We start from the raw sequence: 14,997 nt of genomic DNA on the forward strand, positions 1-14,997 counted from the left end.
TCACAACAGAAATGTGTTTTTATCTTATGAGAATCTTCCTGGGTTCAACACAAGTTAAGCTCAATCGACAGCATTTGTGTCATAATGTTGATTACTACCAATATGAATTGGTGAAAAATTCTATGGCACACCACTATCCCACATAGGCTAACCATCGGCAATGTTTTTCCTTTTCAAGAATTTGTCCATGTTTTCTGTCTGTCTTAGTAGCATGTTTATTTGTAATGTTTGAAATTCGCCGATTGCAAAAAAAATAAATCAATCAATCACAGAGAAAGACTATGCTGTGTGAGATCACAGGTGGCAAGAGCACTAAATGGGTAGTGAAAAAACAACAAATTTGCTTTTCTAATTTGTAGATTTGTTCTTGCAATGTCACAACAAATTACAGGGAAGCAAACTCATGAGGGCTAAAAAAGGTAAGACAATCACTGGTCCACACATTTTTTTTCTGGGGATATTTTTTTTAAAGAATAAGCTAAAAGCATCAATTCCAGCTATTTTAGTGATTCAAGTTTATTCAAGTTTACAGTTGTGTAGAATTAGCTGCAAAATAAAAAATATTTTGGTAAGGCTTGCTTCTGTTTCACAAATGTGTTCAATTTTATTAACTGATTAGTTCAGTTAAAATGGAAATGTCACTAGGTGGCGACACATGAGTGTCTTATGTGCTATGAGTGAGTCAGTGAATCATTTTGAGTCCTTCATGACCGAAATCTACCAAGAGACTTTATAGTGTTAAAGCATTAAAAGAACAAAGCAGATCTATAGTCTTCCTTCAGTCTGAGCATTATTTTTCACAAAGCAGATCTACTGACTTCAGTATAAGAATTATAAACACAAAGCAGATCTACGGTATCATTTTCTTACAGTAGCCTATTTAAACTGCTGAGCATAGCTTTTATCAGAAAAGACCACAATCATAGACAAATAATAATCATTTTGAGTTTCAATAATGTTCTTTCGTCATTGTAAAGCACATTTAACATGAGTTGAGTCGAGACGTCAACACTCCGTTCAACGCCAGCGGCAAGCGCCGCATTGCCCTCCACATGACAAGAGTTGCTGAAAGCATCACAGAGGGGCGATTTTACAAGTTTGCCACGTAAAAAAGCGGGCGGTGTGCACAATAAACATTGAAAACATGTATTTGGAAGAGAGAAAAAAAGCTTGCAGTTGCTTTGATAGCAGAAAATAAAAAAATGACTCGTTTACGGCTAAGCGTTTTCTTGGTGAATTTAAATTAGTTCAATAACTAATTAGTTAGTTATTAGTTTCTGATATTCGTTAATGATAAGGTAATATTTAATTAAAAGAAATTATGAGACATTCAATGTCTCTTCACAAATTTGGACAGTTTTTAAATATTTCTTGTTGCTTAGTACTCTAAGTGACATTATTGGTGAAGCAAAAACGTGTGTGTGAAAAACACTTTGGTTTAAAGTGGCGTTACTTCATAGACTTCAATGCATTCTGCAGTGCTGATGTGAGTCATGTGAAAGACCTTTAACGCTTATAAATATCAGTCACTTTTGCACATTAATCATTGCTCTTCACAATCACAAAAGTGATTGATTATGGTTTCAAAATGGCGAATTTCTCCGAAAGGTGAGGAGTTTGGATACCTGAAATTATTATTTTTTCATGCATTTATATATATTGTGGAATTTGATAATTTTCCACGGCACACCTGACAATCTTTCATGGCACACTAGTTGGGAAACACTGCTCTAAACAATGCAAGTGAATGTCCTCCATTTTTTGACGGTCCAAAATGCATATTTAGGGTACATCAAAATAATCCACACGACTCCAGTCGACAACTAAAGCTCTTCTGAACGCAAACGATTGATTATTTTTAGAAACAAAACTATACTTATATACTTTTTAACTACAAATGTTCACTTCCGTACATCTCTGTGACGTGCGCTCATGAGAGGGATGACGTAAGCTCGTTGGAACGGTCACGCGTCATGTGGAGGAGTCAGGAAGCACATCATTGTTTACAAGAGAAACTTGTGCCATTCACAAACCAAAACAATTTCAAAACAATTTATAAATAATATATGCTTCCCGACTCCTCCTCCACGTGACGCGTGACCTTACCAACGAGCTTACGTCATCCCTCTCATGAGCGCAGGTCACAGAGATGTACGGAAGTGAACATTTGTAGTTAAAAAGTATTGTTTTGTTTCTCAAAATAATCAATCGTTTGCATTCAGAAGAACTTTATTTGTCGACTGGAGTCGTGTGGATTATTTTGATGCATCCTAAATATGCATTTTGGACCGTCAGAAAATGGAGGACATTCACTTTCATTGTTTAAAGGAGGAGGCCTGAAATGAAATCCTAAAAGTCTTAAATTCTGTTTTGATGAAGAAAGAAACTCAGATACATCTTGGATGGCCTGAGGGTGAGTAAATTATCAGCAAATTTTCATTTTTGGGTGAACTATTCCTTTACTTCTGTTAAAACTCATGTATTATTTTAGCTGTAAAGTTGTTTAAATTGTAATTTTTACAGTTGTTTTAGGGTTTTTTGACATTACATCATCATGGCAACGAAGTTGTAAAATTGGCTATAACTTTACACAGAAAAGTTTAGTAAGTGATTTTATCACACTAAAATAATTTTTACACACATATCCTTTATGTCTTGTGGCTATACTATTATTACAATAAGAATTTTAATGTTCAAAAATGGGCCCACTGACTTCCTTTGTAAGTGCCTCACTGTAACCTCAATTTTTGCTTTTTTTAAAGAAAAGGAGGGACAGGTCTACATTAATATTGGTGGTAATCAATATTATGCCACAATTGCTGTCTATTGAGCTTAACTTGTACTGAACCCGGAACATTCCTTTAAGGATCTTTAATTCTGACCAGTCATGTGGGAGTGGCTGTTCTCTATTTGTTAAAGGTTGTTTTCTGTTTTCTTGCTCTCTGTGAGTAGAAGTTGGTCTGTCTTTGCCCATTTGTGCCACCTGATAATCTTTTGAGAAATCAGTAAATATTTATAAACCTATTAATCAATTCTGAAATATCTAAACATGGATAAATAGATAAAAGAATCAGAAATTTGATCAATATCACTTATTATAGATAAAGAAATTATTTAATGACAAAACATTATCACAGTAATAAGTTAATTATTTTGAATTGTTTTTCTATCAAAATATTTTATTAGTTTTTATTTCAAAAATTATCAAATATATTATCAAATTGATTATTTAAACTCCATTTTAGGACACCCTCAATTTATGTTTAGAGATTGCATAATTCATCACTTTCTGTAATCATTTTCTCTGAATCACACAAACACACACACACATTCACACACATACGTGTGTGTGTGTGTGTGTATATATATATATATATATATATATATATATATATATATATATATATATATATATATATATAAAATTTCTTTTTATGGAATGGCACAAATGGGCGGTGGTGCATTTGGAGTCCAAAAACTGAACAGGAGTGTCTGGGCCTCACTTATTAACATCTGAAAATGTTAAGTGTTAGTTAAGGGTTGCCCTCTCTGCGTTTCCGTGCTGTCTGTGAGTGGAAGCTTGTGGGCGCAGAAGCAGTGCCGCATTTTGAGTCAGACCACAGGACAGGAGCGTCAGGGTGTCATCTCTGTAGCACTGCTGTGGAAATGCGCTAATGATGTCATATGGCGCAGCACCTGGTCCTCTGTGATAAGAGATTGGCTCAAATTATTGTCTGTATACATATGAGAATAAATAGTAATCAAAAAATTGAGAGGCATTATCAAGCAAATTATCATTTAAGCAACAAACACCTCCAAATTCTCTTGTGGGCTTCCGGAATAATTCGGCTTATATGTTTCTAAACACTTTGTTCATTCCTATGGTTCAGGTGGCCCTGCTTTTACATGTTTACCATTGTACCTTTAAATTATAATGAAACTGAAAATAGTATCTAAAAAACCTTTGCATGTCCAAGTAATGACGCAGATCTCCAATGGTCTCTGTGTAGTACATTTTCATGATGAACATCTTCACTCCATCCTCTGACTTCACCCGTAGTGTGGTGATGTCTTTTGCTGCTAGCGAAGAGTCTGCCTCACTGAATCGCACAAGATGGGTTAGAAACATGAATTTTTCAAGTCAGAATCTCCCACCAACGTTAATGATATCTGTACCATATGGTACCTTTTCCTCAGGGCCTGCAGGACAAGTGTTTCTACAATGGTTGCCGAATGATTCTTGGCACCATCAGGGAAGCCCTTAACAAAGTGAAGATTCAAATGAAATGGGACTGAACAACCTTAAATCAAAACAAGCCTGACACAAACTGTACCCCTCACCTGTAGATGGGCCTTCACTGAGTCCCGAATGTTGATCACTTTCCCTGCCTTCACCACAGTCTCTGGGAGCTTCCTGAGGAACTGTTCCATGGATAGTTTTTGGCCTAAATGCCACACAGAGAGGTAATTAAAATCCAAGATGTACACACAATCTTCTATCTGTGCTGTATGAGGGTAGTTGAAATGAACGGTGTGACATGTATTTTATAATTATTGTTCATGCAGATTTTATGACCTGATATTAATTGAGAGACTATGTGGAATGTTCATGTGAAATTCATTTTCAAACATTAGGAGCATTACAAATGTTTAAAAAAAAAAAAAATATATAGAAATAGTGATTATGGGTAGTTACAGGTCAGAATACACAGAAAATAATGCAGTAGTGGTTAATTTACAAGTGAAATCATACCCTTAACACATTCAAACCTGTTATCTGAGTCTGTTTTGGGGCTATGGATCTCGCCCGTCCAGAACTGTCTGCTGACTGACCTCCTTCGCCATTTATAGTTTGTCCCTTTCCCGGAAACTCAGTCCACAGTTGCCGAACAAAGAACTCCTCATCCCGTTTGTCATGAACCTGTTTGTTTGCGTGCACACAAACACATACAAAACTGTTATTGAGTGAAAACTACATTTTTATACTTTTTGAAGAAAATTTGAGGGTGCTTGTCCATACAAAACTCGCCAGCCACCACAATGTTAGGGAGTTGTGGGTGGTTTTCAGGAATTGCTACACGGTTGATAACAGTGTTCCGAGTCATTTTAAGCATGTTGCGATGAAATTGCTAGGGTCAGGGACTATTTAGCGTGAAACAGAGCACTTGTATTAAATTGAATGTGGGAAATGGGTACACTCAATATGGCAGATGTAGAAAAAGAAGTCCCGTTTTACAGGTAAAGGAGCCAATCACCTATTTGATACAGACATCACCTGTCAGTCAACTTAAGAAGACTGCCGATTTAAAATGTACTTTGATCGTTATCTTGACCAACCATTTAGGAAATGTAGGTCTTATCCCATTCAAGTATATAGAAGCTGTGCTTTTATATCATTTGTATACATAAAAAACATTGCTGCCCTGGAGCGTTCCCAAGATGGCAGACAATTGGACCAACTTGCCTTGAAAGGAAATTTTCTAGGGTGTCCTTGTCGGTTGCTAGTTGGTTGCTTACTGGCTTAAGTAAAAAAAAAAGTAAAAGAGTCCCTCCTTGAAAATAGGTCTATAAGATTTGGAACAAGTTATGCACTAAAATGTAATACTTAGCGATGTTAGCGATTTGTTGCAATCCCTAACCTGAAGTATGAACACTAGTAAAAGTGATGCTTGCTTTAACATGCACCATTAATGAGAATGCTGTTAAGTGTCTAAAACTCTAAAAGTTAAGGTAAGACAAGGGTACAAACCTGAAAGGGCACACCATTAGGAAACCTATCCTGAAGCTCAGAAGGAAAAAACCCATCCATCAAGTCTTGCATGCATTCCTGCAACAATACATTCAATTCTGCAATGAATGACAAAGTGATACACCCTACACTGAATTGACTGTATTTGTAATTCAATGTTTAGGTATTCAAGTCAGTTGAAGTCCTGAGTAGTAAAAAATCAGACTTGTGTGGTTGGGTCCTGGTATGACCGAAATGGTCCACTGAACATGACAATGCCGTTTTTGTAGAGCCATAGAGGTATGGAGGACTGTTGTGTCAGTTTTGCCCCACCAGGAATGGAGGTCACATGGGACTCCCCTTCCCCTGCTAAGATGTTCAGTTCTTGGATGTTTTGCATGACCAGGTCATAGTTCATTTCAAACCTCCTGTGCACAGGAGCTCCTGTGAAATTTAATGTGTACCACAAAATGTTGTGTGAGATCATTACTAGTTTATAACTATGCTTTCAAAGACACCTGTAATTTTTAAACTTGGAAGAAGCTTATATCAGTGCCATTACAGTATTACGCCATAAAGTCTGTAGGCAAACAATGTGAATACTAATAGCACCTGCAGAGTTCTTGGCTTGCTCAGTCTCAGGAAGATACAGCACATCATGTTCTTCACTTCCAACCCAGATCATTCCATAATCATTAAGAAACCTCTGTGTGGGTAGAAAAATACCATTCTGCATTTTAAAGCTCAAGCCAAATGTGAAATCTGTTGAGATCTGAATACCTGTTTTTGCGTGATAATACCTCTGTAGTGTTGTGCTGCATACCACATAATTTTCCTTTGTAGGTTACAGTTCAGAGGTAACATCATCATTCATATTACAACAATTGCACAAAGCTCCTCACCTCCATTTCATAGACTTGTTTTTGAAGTCTGAGGCACATTGCAACCATTCCTTCATCTTGGTTCCCATCACTTAAAGATTTCTCTAAAGCCATAGACATGTTTAGAAAAGTTGTTACATGAGTCATATATCACCCCCCAAAAATAATACTAGGACTAATAGTCATTTGAAGAGAAAATTAAGACTATTTAGGACCATTAAGGTTATTTGCATTGTGGCATTATTTTCATAACATTTAATAAAAATAATGGGCCTTTTTCATGAAACACAAGCAGAACAAATTTGTTCCTATATTGTTAGCAAAACCATTTTTTTTTCTGCTTGTGTTTCACGAATAAGGTGAAACACAAGCAGAAAAAAAATATATTAATAAACATTTCTACTAAGATTTCTCCTTGGTTTATCAGATAAGGTTTTCAATGCAAATATAATACTCATGCTTATACACAACCTCAATTCCATAAAAGATCAGACAGTATGGAAAATATCAAATTTAAAAAAAGGGAGGGATTTGTACATTATATTCACCCTATGCTATATTGAAAGCACTACAATAACACATTATTTGATGTTTTACCTTGTGAATTGAATAGTTTTGTTTTTAAATATACACTAATTTCTAATCAGATGATTGCAACACACATTAAAAAAGTTGAGACAGTCGAGTGTTTACCACTGTATAACCTCACCATTTCTTCTAATAGCATTAATAGAATTAAGCGTTTGGGCACTGAAGACAAAAGTTTCTTAAGTTTAGCAAGCAGAATTTTCCCCCATTCATCTGTTATGCAGGTCTTAAGCTGCGCAGTTGGACGAGGCCATCGTTGCCGTATTGTGTGCTTCATAATGCACCACTGATAAACTCCCATACCATGACAGACACTGGCTTTTTGACCTGATGCTGATAACAGTTTGGATGGTCCTTTTCCTCTTTGGCCTGGAGAACACAACGGCTGTTTTTTCCTAAAACTATTTGAAATGTGGACACATCAGACCACAAAACACGATTCCACTGATCTACTTTTCATCTCAGTGAGGCCGAGCCCAGAGAAGTCGGAGGTGCTTCTGGACAGTGTTGATGTAAGGCTTCTGCTTTGCAGAGTAAAGCATTAACTTGCATTTGTGGATGCAGCGGTGAGTGGTGTTGACTGACAAAGGTTTACCAAAGTATTCCTGAGCCCATGTCATGATATTGACAGTGTGAACACAGCGCTGCAACAGCTGACTAATCAAATCACAGACACAGAACAACAATACCCAGACTCAGTTATTATTATTCTTGGGGATTTTAACAAAGCAAATCTCAAATGTGAACTGCCCAAATACAAACAGCACATTACATGCCCCACCAGAGACAGGAACATACTGGATCATTGCTACACAACAATGCATATCGCTCTGTCCCTAGAGCAGCTTTGGGACTCTCTGATCACTTTCTGGTTCATCATCTTCCAACCTACAGGCAGAAATTAAAATAAACCAAGCCAGTAGTAAGGAGATGGACCAATGAAGCAGAGCGGGAACTACAAGCCTGCTTCGATTGCACGGTTTGGAGTGTTTTTGAGGCTACAGCCACAGACCTGGACGAGCTCACAGATATTGTTACATCATATATCAGTTTCTGTGAGGATATGGGCATTCCTACTAGGACTTATTTAAAGTTCAACAATGACAAACCGTGGTTTACAGCAGAGCTCAGGCAGCTTCGTCAGGCCAAAGAGGATGTATACAGGGGTGGGGATAAAGTCTTGTACAATCAGGCCAGGAACACACTGAACAAGAATATCAGAGTGGCTAAAAGAAGATACTCTAACGACCCTGCATCAGTGTGGTGTGGCATGAAACAACTCACAAATAAAAGGACTCCTACCCCCGACCCTGTGGTGGACCAACAACTGGATGACGAACTGAATGTGTTCAACTGCAGATTTGAAAGGCCCAATCTAACACCCCACACCCACTCTGACCTTCACTTCACACAAACACCAACACCTCCTGCAACCCCCCCTCCTCCCCCCTCCTGCTACTCAAACTGCACTCAAGATCTGTGAAGATGATGTGAGCCGGTCTTTCGGAAACAAAAGACGAGGAAAGCTTCAGGCCCAGATGGCGTCTCACCAGCGTGTCTTCGATCCTGTGCTAACGAGCTGACCCCCATCTTCAATAGATCACTGGAGCAGTGTGAAGTCCCATGCTGCTTCAAACACTCAATCGTTATTCCTGTCCCAAAGAAACCAAAAATCACAGGACTTAATGACTACAGACCTGTCGGCCTGACGTCTGTGGTCATGAAATCATTTGAGGGACTGGTGTTGCCCCACCTGAAGAACATCACTGGACCCTTTCTAGATCCCCTTCAATTTGCTTATCAAGCTTATCAACATGGGATTGCATCATATCCTGCAACATCTGGACAGACCAGGGACATATGCAAGGATCCTTTTTGTGGACTTCAGTTCAGCTTTCAACACCATCATCCCAGCTATACTCCAGAATAAATTACACCAACTCTCTGTTCCCATGTCTATTTGTCTATGGATTACCAGCTTTCTGACGGACAGGCAGCAGCTTGTGAGACAGGGGAAACTCACTTCCAGCACCTGTACAATCAGCACTGGTGCCCCCCAGGGATGTGTGCTCTCCCCACTACTCTTCTCCCTCTACACCAATGACTGCATCGCCAAGGACCCCTCTGTCAAGCTCCTGAAGTTTGCAGACACTACTGTCATCGGCCTCATCCGAGATGACGATGAGTCTGCATACAGAAGGGAGGTTGAACAGCTGACTATCTGGTGCAGTCAAAACAACCTTGAGCTGAACATGCTCAAAACGGTGGAGATGATTGTGGACTCAGTCATTGAGTCTGTCCTCTGCACTTCAATAACTGTCTGGTTTGGTTCAGCTACAAAATCAGACATCAGAAGACTACAAAGGACATTTCGGACTGCTGAGAGGATTATTGGTTGCCCCCTGCCCCCCCTTCAAGAACTATACATTTCCAGAGTGAGGAAAAAGGCTGGAAAAATCACTCCCCCTGCCAATTACCTTTTTAATCTGTTGCCTTCTGGCCGACGCTTCAGAGCTCTGAGCACCAGAACTGTATTTTTGTATTGTAACTTTTTGTATTGTTGTACACTGGAAGCTCCTGTCACCAAGACAAATTCCTTGTATGTATAAGCATACTTGGCAATAAAGCTGCTTCTGATTCTGATGATATCATTACAGATGAATGATGTTTTTTAAGAGAGTGACGTCTGAGGGATCATAGATCAAGCACATTCAGAAGTGGTTTTTGGCCTTGCCTTTTCCGCACAATGATTTGACAAGATTCCTAGAATCTTTTTACTATATTGTGCACTGTAGAGGGTGAAATGCCCAAAATCCTTCCAATTTGTCTTTGGGGAACATTGTTCTCAAAGTGTTGGATTATTTGCTGACACATCGGTTGGTAAACTGGCAAGCCTCGACCCATCTTTTCTTTTTAAGGACTAGACTTTTTTGGAGACTCCTTATATACTATAACACGATTGTCTCACCTGTTTAACATCTCCTGTTTCACATCACCTTGTTATTTCAACTTGTCAGATTGTTTCTAGTCCTAAATTACCCGTCTCAACTTTTTTGAAGTGTGTTACAATCTTCTGATTTGGATTGTTTACACATGGTAAAACATCAAATAATGTGTTTTTTTAGTGCTTTTAATATAGCACATGGTGAATAGAATTTACAAATCACTCCTTTTTGTTTTTATTAGCACTTCCGCACTTTTTAGGTTGCATATGTATATGTTTACAAATATTGTATAAAGTAAACTACACTAAATTTTAAATGCGTTGTAAAGCCTAAAAATCAATGAATAATATAGTATTTTGATTAATACTAAAATGAAGTCTTTAAATACATTAATGGTAATTATACTGGTTTTGTAAATGTGGATTCTCATTGTAGTCCCTGCCAAGCTTAATAAATCCTGTCGCAATTTTTACAACTGTTTGTTGACATGTAATAATTACCTTTTTCCTCTTGCAAAAGACTCAGTTTCTCTTCCAGAACAGCAATTCTTTGTGCCTTTAGACCAGGGAATTTAGGGAAATAAAGTGCAAGAGAACAAGACACCTGATGAATAGCATCAACTGTACAGGTGAAAACCTCTAATATAACACTGATGAATGAGAACCCTCATACTTGGACACTCGTATCATTTATTGTCTAAAAAATGTAAAAAAAAATAGTTGAAACTCTATTCAGACTACATATTCATTAAAGCATAATGAGGTTGGCACTAACAGCAAATCAGAGTTGTATAAGGACTATAAAGGAACTAAAATAACTTAAGGGAGTGTCTTACCCTGCGCTCTATATCTATAGCCTGAGTTTTGACCTTTTTCTCAAGCTGACAGATCTTCTGCATCATGCTCGACATCAGTTCAAAATCACTCGGGGGTGAAGCTGTGTCACAAAATCAAGAGAATTTGAGAGAAACTACATTATACACAAAAGATTTTGTTAAATCTCAAGTTTAGCTTAACTGCAGTTAATAAGCATTCAAGTTACCTTGTTTGGCCTTCTTCTTTTGCATGACCTTTGATCTTAGTGTAGAAAGATTGTCTATGATGTGTGGACCTGGCTGGTTTTCTGGGAACATATCTCTGAATAATGCAGTATCATAGTCTGGAACATCAAATTTGATGGTCCATTAGATTAGATTTTTCCTTCTCCTGTATTAATGTGTTATTAAGTTCTCATTGCATTCTGTATATTTGCATTTTATTTTCTGAATGTTTACACACTCAGGCACGAACCCATCACATGAATGGACATCTGCCATTTTTATAATCTGTAAAGCTGTTTCATGCCATCATAGATGCAGTTTAGGCAGTTTATCTTGCATTATATTTGCTTGATGGGACAGATGTGAAAACTGTGAAATATACAGTAAGCCTTACCCGTGTCTGGCCTTTCTTTAAAAGGCTTCCTTTCCCTTTCCCTAGATTACAAACACAAGACATACTATTTGATTATTTCGAAAATTGTATGTTTGTGTCATTTTTCCTGACTATTTTTGTTTATTATTATTTACTATACCATGAGATTTTGTATTTTTTTATTTGATTAATTATACAAAGTAAATAAAAATGGCACAATCTCACCAAGGGAGCATTATGCGTAAAGAACATGCACTCAAAATAAAAATTATATATATATATATATATATATATATATATATATGTGTGTGTGTGTGTGTGTGTGTGTGTGTGTGGGCGGGTTTAGGTGGTTTACTAGGACTTTTTTTTAGGTTACAAACTGGTGATTATAAGGGTATTATGCTATAAATGTTGTTTATGAGGACATTTCTAGTGTCCCCATAATTCAAATCGCTTAAAAAACATACTAAATTCTGTTTTTTGGAAAATGTAAAAATGCAGAAAGTTTTTGTGAGGGTTAGGTTTAGGGGTAGGGTTAGGGGATAGAATCTATAGTTCGTACAGTATAAAAATCATTATGTCTATGGAGAGTCCTCATAAGGATAGCTGCACTAACGTGTTTGTGTGTGTGTGTGTGACATATCAGGTGGACTCACGGGATTAGGATCCATGTGCTGTTGAATTATTTAGCAAACAAACAAATCCAAAGGGTAATCCAAGAGACAATATCCAAAAGACAGGTAGGGGTAAAAATACAGTCAGTGCACAAAAAGGCAAACCAATCCAAAGCACAAGACAAAAGGGCAAAACAGGTAGAATGAGAACAATGGTCAATGATCAATTAAATTCAATTAAGATAATAAACGCTCAGAATTGCAGACGTGATGCTGGCAAGACTTCACAAGGAACCAAACAAACGTGCTCTATTTATACTGTTTGACATGAACAGGAAGTGATGAAACGGTCTCAATATTCAGGTGAGAGCTCCCTCTGGTGATACGGAGGAGCAATTACAGGTTCAGATGTTACAGAATTCCCCTCTCTAGAAACACCTCCAGGATGGAATTCTGTTACGGGGACATGGGACTGGGAGCGGGGTGATCAGGATGTGCCCGATGAAAGTCTTGGATCAAAGATGGGTTGAAGATATCATCACCTGGAATCCAAGATCTCTCCTCCAGGCCATAACCCTCCCCCAGTCCACTAGGAAGAACATCCTCTGCCTCCTACATCAATAATTCAAGATCTCCTTGACTAGGTAAGCTGGGCTCCCATCAATCTCCAAGGGAGGCGGGAGTACTTGGACAGGACTTGCGGTGAGTTGAGCCGATTTTAGCAATGAAACATGGAAGGGGAAATCTTGTAAGTGGCAGGCAACTGTAATCGGTACGTAACTGGGTTGATTTGTTCGATGATTTAGAAAGGGCCTAGATACCTGGGACTTAGTTTATGACATGGGAGTCATAGGCGCAGTTCTTTAGTAGATAACCACACCATCTGCCCTGGCTGGTATGCTGGATGGAGGTTTTCGGTGTCTGTTGGCTGTTAAACGCCGTCTACATACAGCTCTTTTTAGATGCACATTGGCAGCATTCCATGTCTTCTCACTTCTCATCTAGTCATCTACTTCAGGCACTTCAGAGGGCTTTTAAGACCATGGAAACAGTGGGGGTTGATAGCCTTGCACACATTGGAAAGGGGTTAGACCAGTGGATGAGTGTGTCAAAGAGTTTTGTGCATATTTGGCCCAGGGTAAGAATCTGCTCCATTGATCCTGGTTCTGACAGCAGTATGATTGGGGAAATCTTCCAATTTGCTGGTTCAGGCACTCCACTTGACCATTAGACTGAGGATGGTACCCTGAAGTCAGACTGATATTGACATTAAATTGTTTGCAGAAAGCTACTCACAGTCTGGACGTGAATTGTGGCCCCCGATCGGAGACAATGTCATCAGGTAAACCATAGATTCTAAAAACTTGGTTGAACAGTACCTCTGCTGTCTCCATGGCCGTAGGCAATCTCCTCAAGGGAACCAATTGGTAGGACTTTGAGAAACTGTCAATTATGACCAGAATGGTTGTGTAGTTCTCCAATGGGGGAAGGTCAGTAATAAAATCAATAGCGATATGAGACCAGGGTCATTGTGGTATTGGCAATGATTCCAACAAACCAGCTGGCAATTGGCGTGGGCTTCTGGACTGTGCACAAACAGTACAATCATTAACATAGTTCATGACATCCTGCCTAATAGACGGCCACCAGAATCTGTTTCTTGTCAACATAGTAGTCCTATTGATACCTGGGTGACCTGAACTCAGAGAGGTGTGTACCCAGTGGATGACTTGGTGTCTCAGCAGTTCAGGAACATACAGCTTACCTTGTGGACATTCTGCTGGTGGTGGGTCAGTTTGATGAGATGTTGGACCTCCTCTATTAATTCCCATCGAGGCAGGATGTTCTCTGGGGCATATTGGCAAGATTCACCTTCGTATATACGAGACAGGGCATCAGCTTTGGAATACTTGCTGCCTGAATGGTATGAGACGGTACAAGACAGTAAAATTAAACCCGGTAAAGAACAGTGCCCACCTTGCCTTTCTGGGATTCAGTCTTTTAGCTGACTTGATATATTCAAAGTTCTTGTGATCTGTGAGATCTTGGAAAGGATGCCTGGCTCCTTCCAGCCAATGTTCCAATTGTTCTAATGCTTCCTTGATCGACACTAGCTCCTTGTTACCTACATCATAGTTCCTTTCTGCATTGGTTAGTTTTATGGAACAGAAAGCACAAGGGTACAGTTTAGCTGGCACACCATGTCTGTGACAAGGAGGAGGGCGTGGCCGGGCCATCAGGGTGCACGGCCGGTTCTGAGTCACCTCATCAGTGGGAGAGAGATAAAGGGGAGCCGGAGACGCCAGTTCAAAGATGTTTTAAGATGAGTTTGTCATTAAAGTTTACTTTGACTGTTCTGCCGGTTCCTGCCTCCTCCTTGCCCAACCCTTACCAGTTACATTGGTGCCGAAACCCGGGAAGGAGGAGGGATGCACTGACGTGGATTCCTTGCCTCTGCCGTCCGCCAGAGGAGTAGCTACAGCCATCCAACGGGGTAAGGAGGAGTCATGCCGGCCGCCTGGAGTCAGAGGAACTGCTGCTATCCACCGAGAAGGGGAGGAGGCATTCAGTCTGAGGACTCGCTGACGTCCACCCAGGGAGGAGTGGCTGTTGTCTGCCAGAGGGCGGAGAGGTGGCTGAGGACCAGGCGATGTGTGTCCGGGGACCGGCGAGCAAGTTTTCTGTCTCTCTCCTCTCTCTCTCTCTCTGGGTCCCTCCCGCTTGCCCTTTCCCTCTCCCCTCATCTCTCCCAAGGTTCCCAAGAGGCGGGGTGGACCATCGTCTGGCGGAATGGCTGGAAGGGGGGGGGAGTAGGCCAGTCCGGATGGC

General features: G+C 39.5%; 1 protein-coding gene across 2 annotated transcripts in view; it reads right to left on the bottom strand.

The window, feature by feature from the left end:
- Positions 1–3,404: 3,404 nt before the first annotated feature.
- Positions 3,405–14,997, bottom strand: part of ubxn11 (UBX domain protein 11) — a 37,043-nt gene continuing 25,450 nt past the window's right edge. The window contains exons 1-14 of one of the 2 annotated variants that reach the window (XM_051719847.1): positions 12,211–12,619; positions 11,576–11,616; positions 11,184–11,300; positions 10,978–11,078; positions 10,643–10,697; positions 6,631–6,713; positions 6,341–6,434; positions 5,955–6,172; positions 5,750–5,827; positions 4,771–4,921; positions 4,342–4,445; positions 4,187–4,260; positions 3,963–4,100; positions 3,406–3,704 (exon numbers count right to left, since the gene is read on the bottom strand). In XM_051719847.1, coding sequence (XP_051575807.1) covers positions 3,530–3,704; positions 3,963–4,100; positions 4,187–4,260; positions 4,342–4,445; positions 4,771–4,921; positions 5,750–5,827; positions 5,955–6,172; positions 6,341–6,434; positions 6,631–6,713; positions 10,643–10,697; positions 10,978–11,078; positions 11,184–11,274 — 1,362 coding nt within the window. In that variant the 5' untranslated portion in view covers positions 11,275–11,300; positions 11,576–11,616; positions 12,211–12,619 and the 3' untranslated portion in view covers positions 3,406–3,529. Of the gene's footprint in view, positions 3,705–3,962; positions 4,101–4,186; positions 4,261–4,341; positions 4,446–4,770; positions 4,922–5,749; positions 5,828–5,954; positions 6,173–6,340; positions 6,435–6,630; positions 6,714–10,642; positions 10,698–10,977; positions 11,079–11,183; positions 11,301–11,575; positions 11,617–12,210; positions 12,620–14,997 lie in introns of those variants that run through there. The other variant, XM_051719846.1, reaches the window with a different exon arrangement.

The sequence above is a fragment of the Myxocyprinus asiaticus genome, chromosome 15 (assembly GCF_019703515.2).
Source record: "Myxocyprinus asiaticus isolate MX2 ecotype Aquarium Trade chromosome 15, UBuf_Myxa_2, whole genome shotgun sequence".
NCBI classification, from domain to species: domain Eukaryota; kingdom Metazoa; phylum Chordata; class Actinopteri; order Cypriniformes; family Catostomidae; genus Myxocyprinus; species Myxocyprinus asiaticus.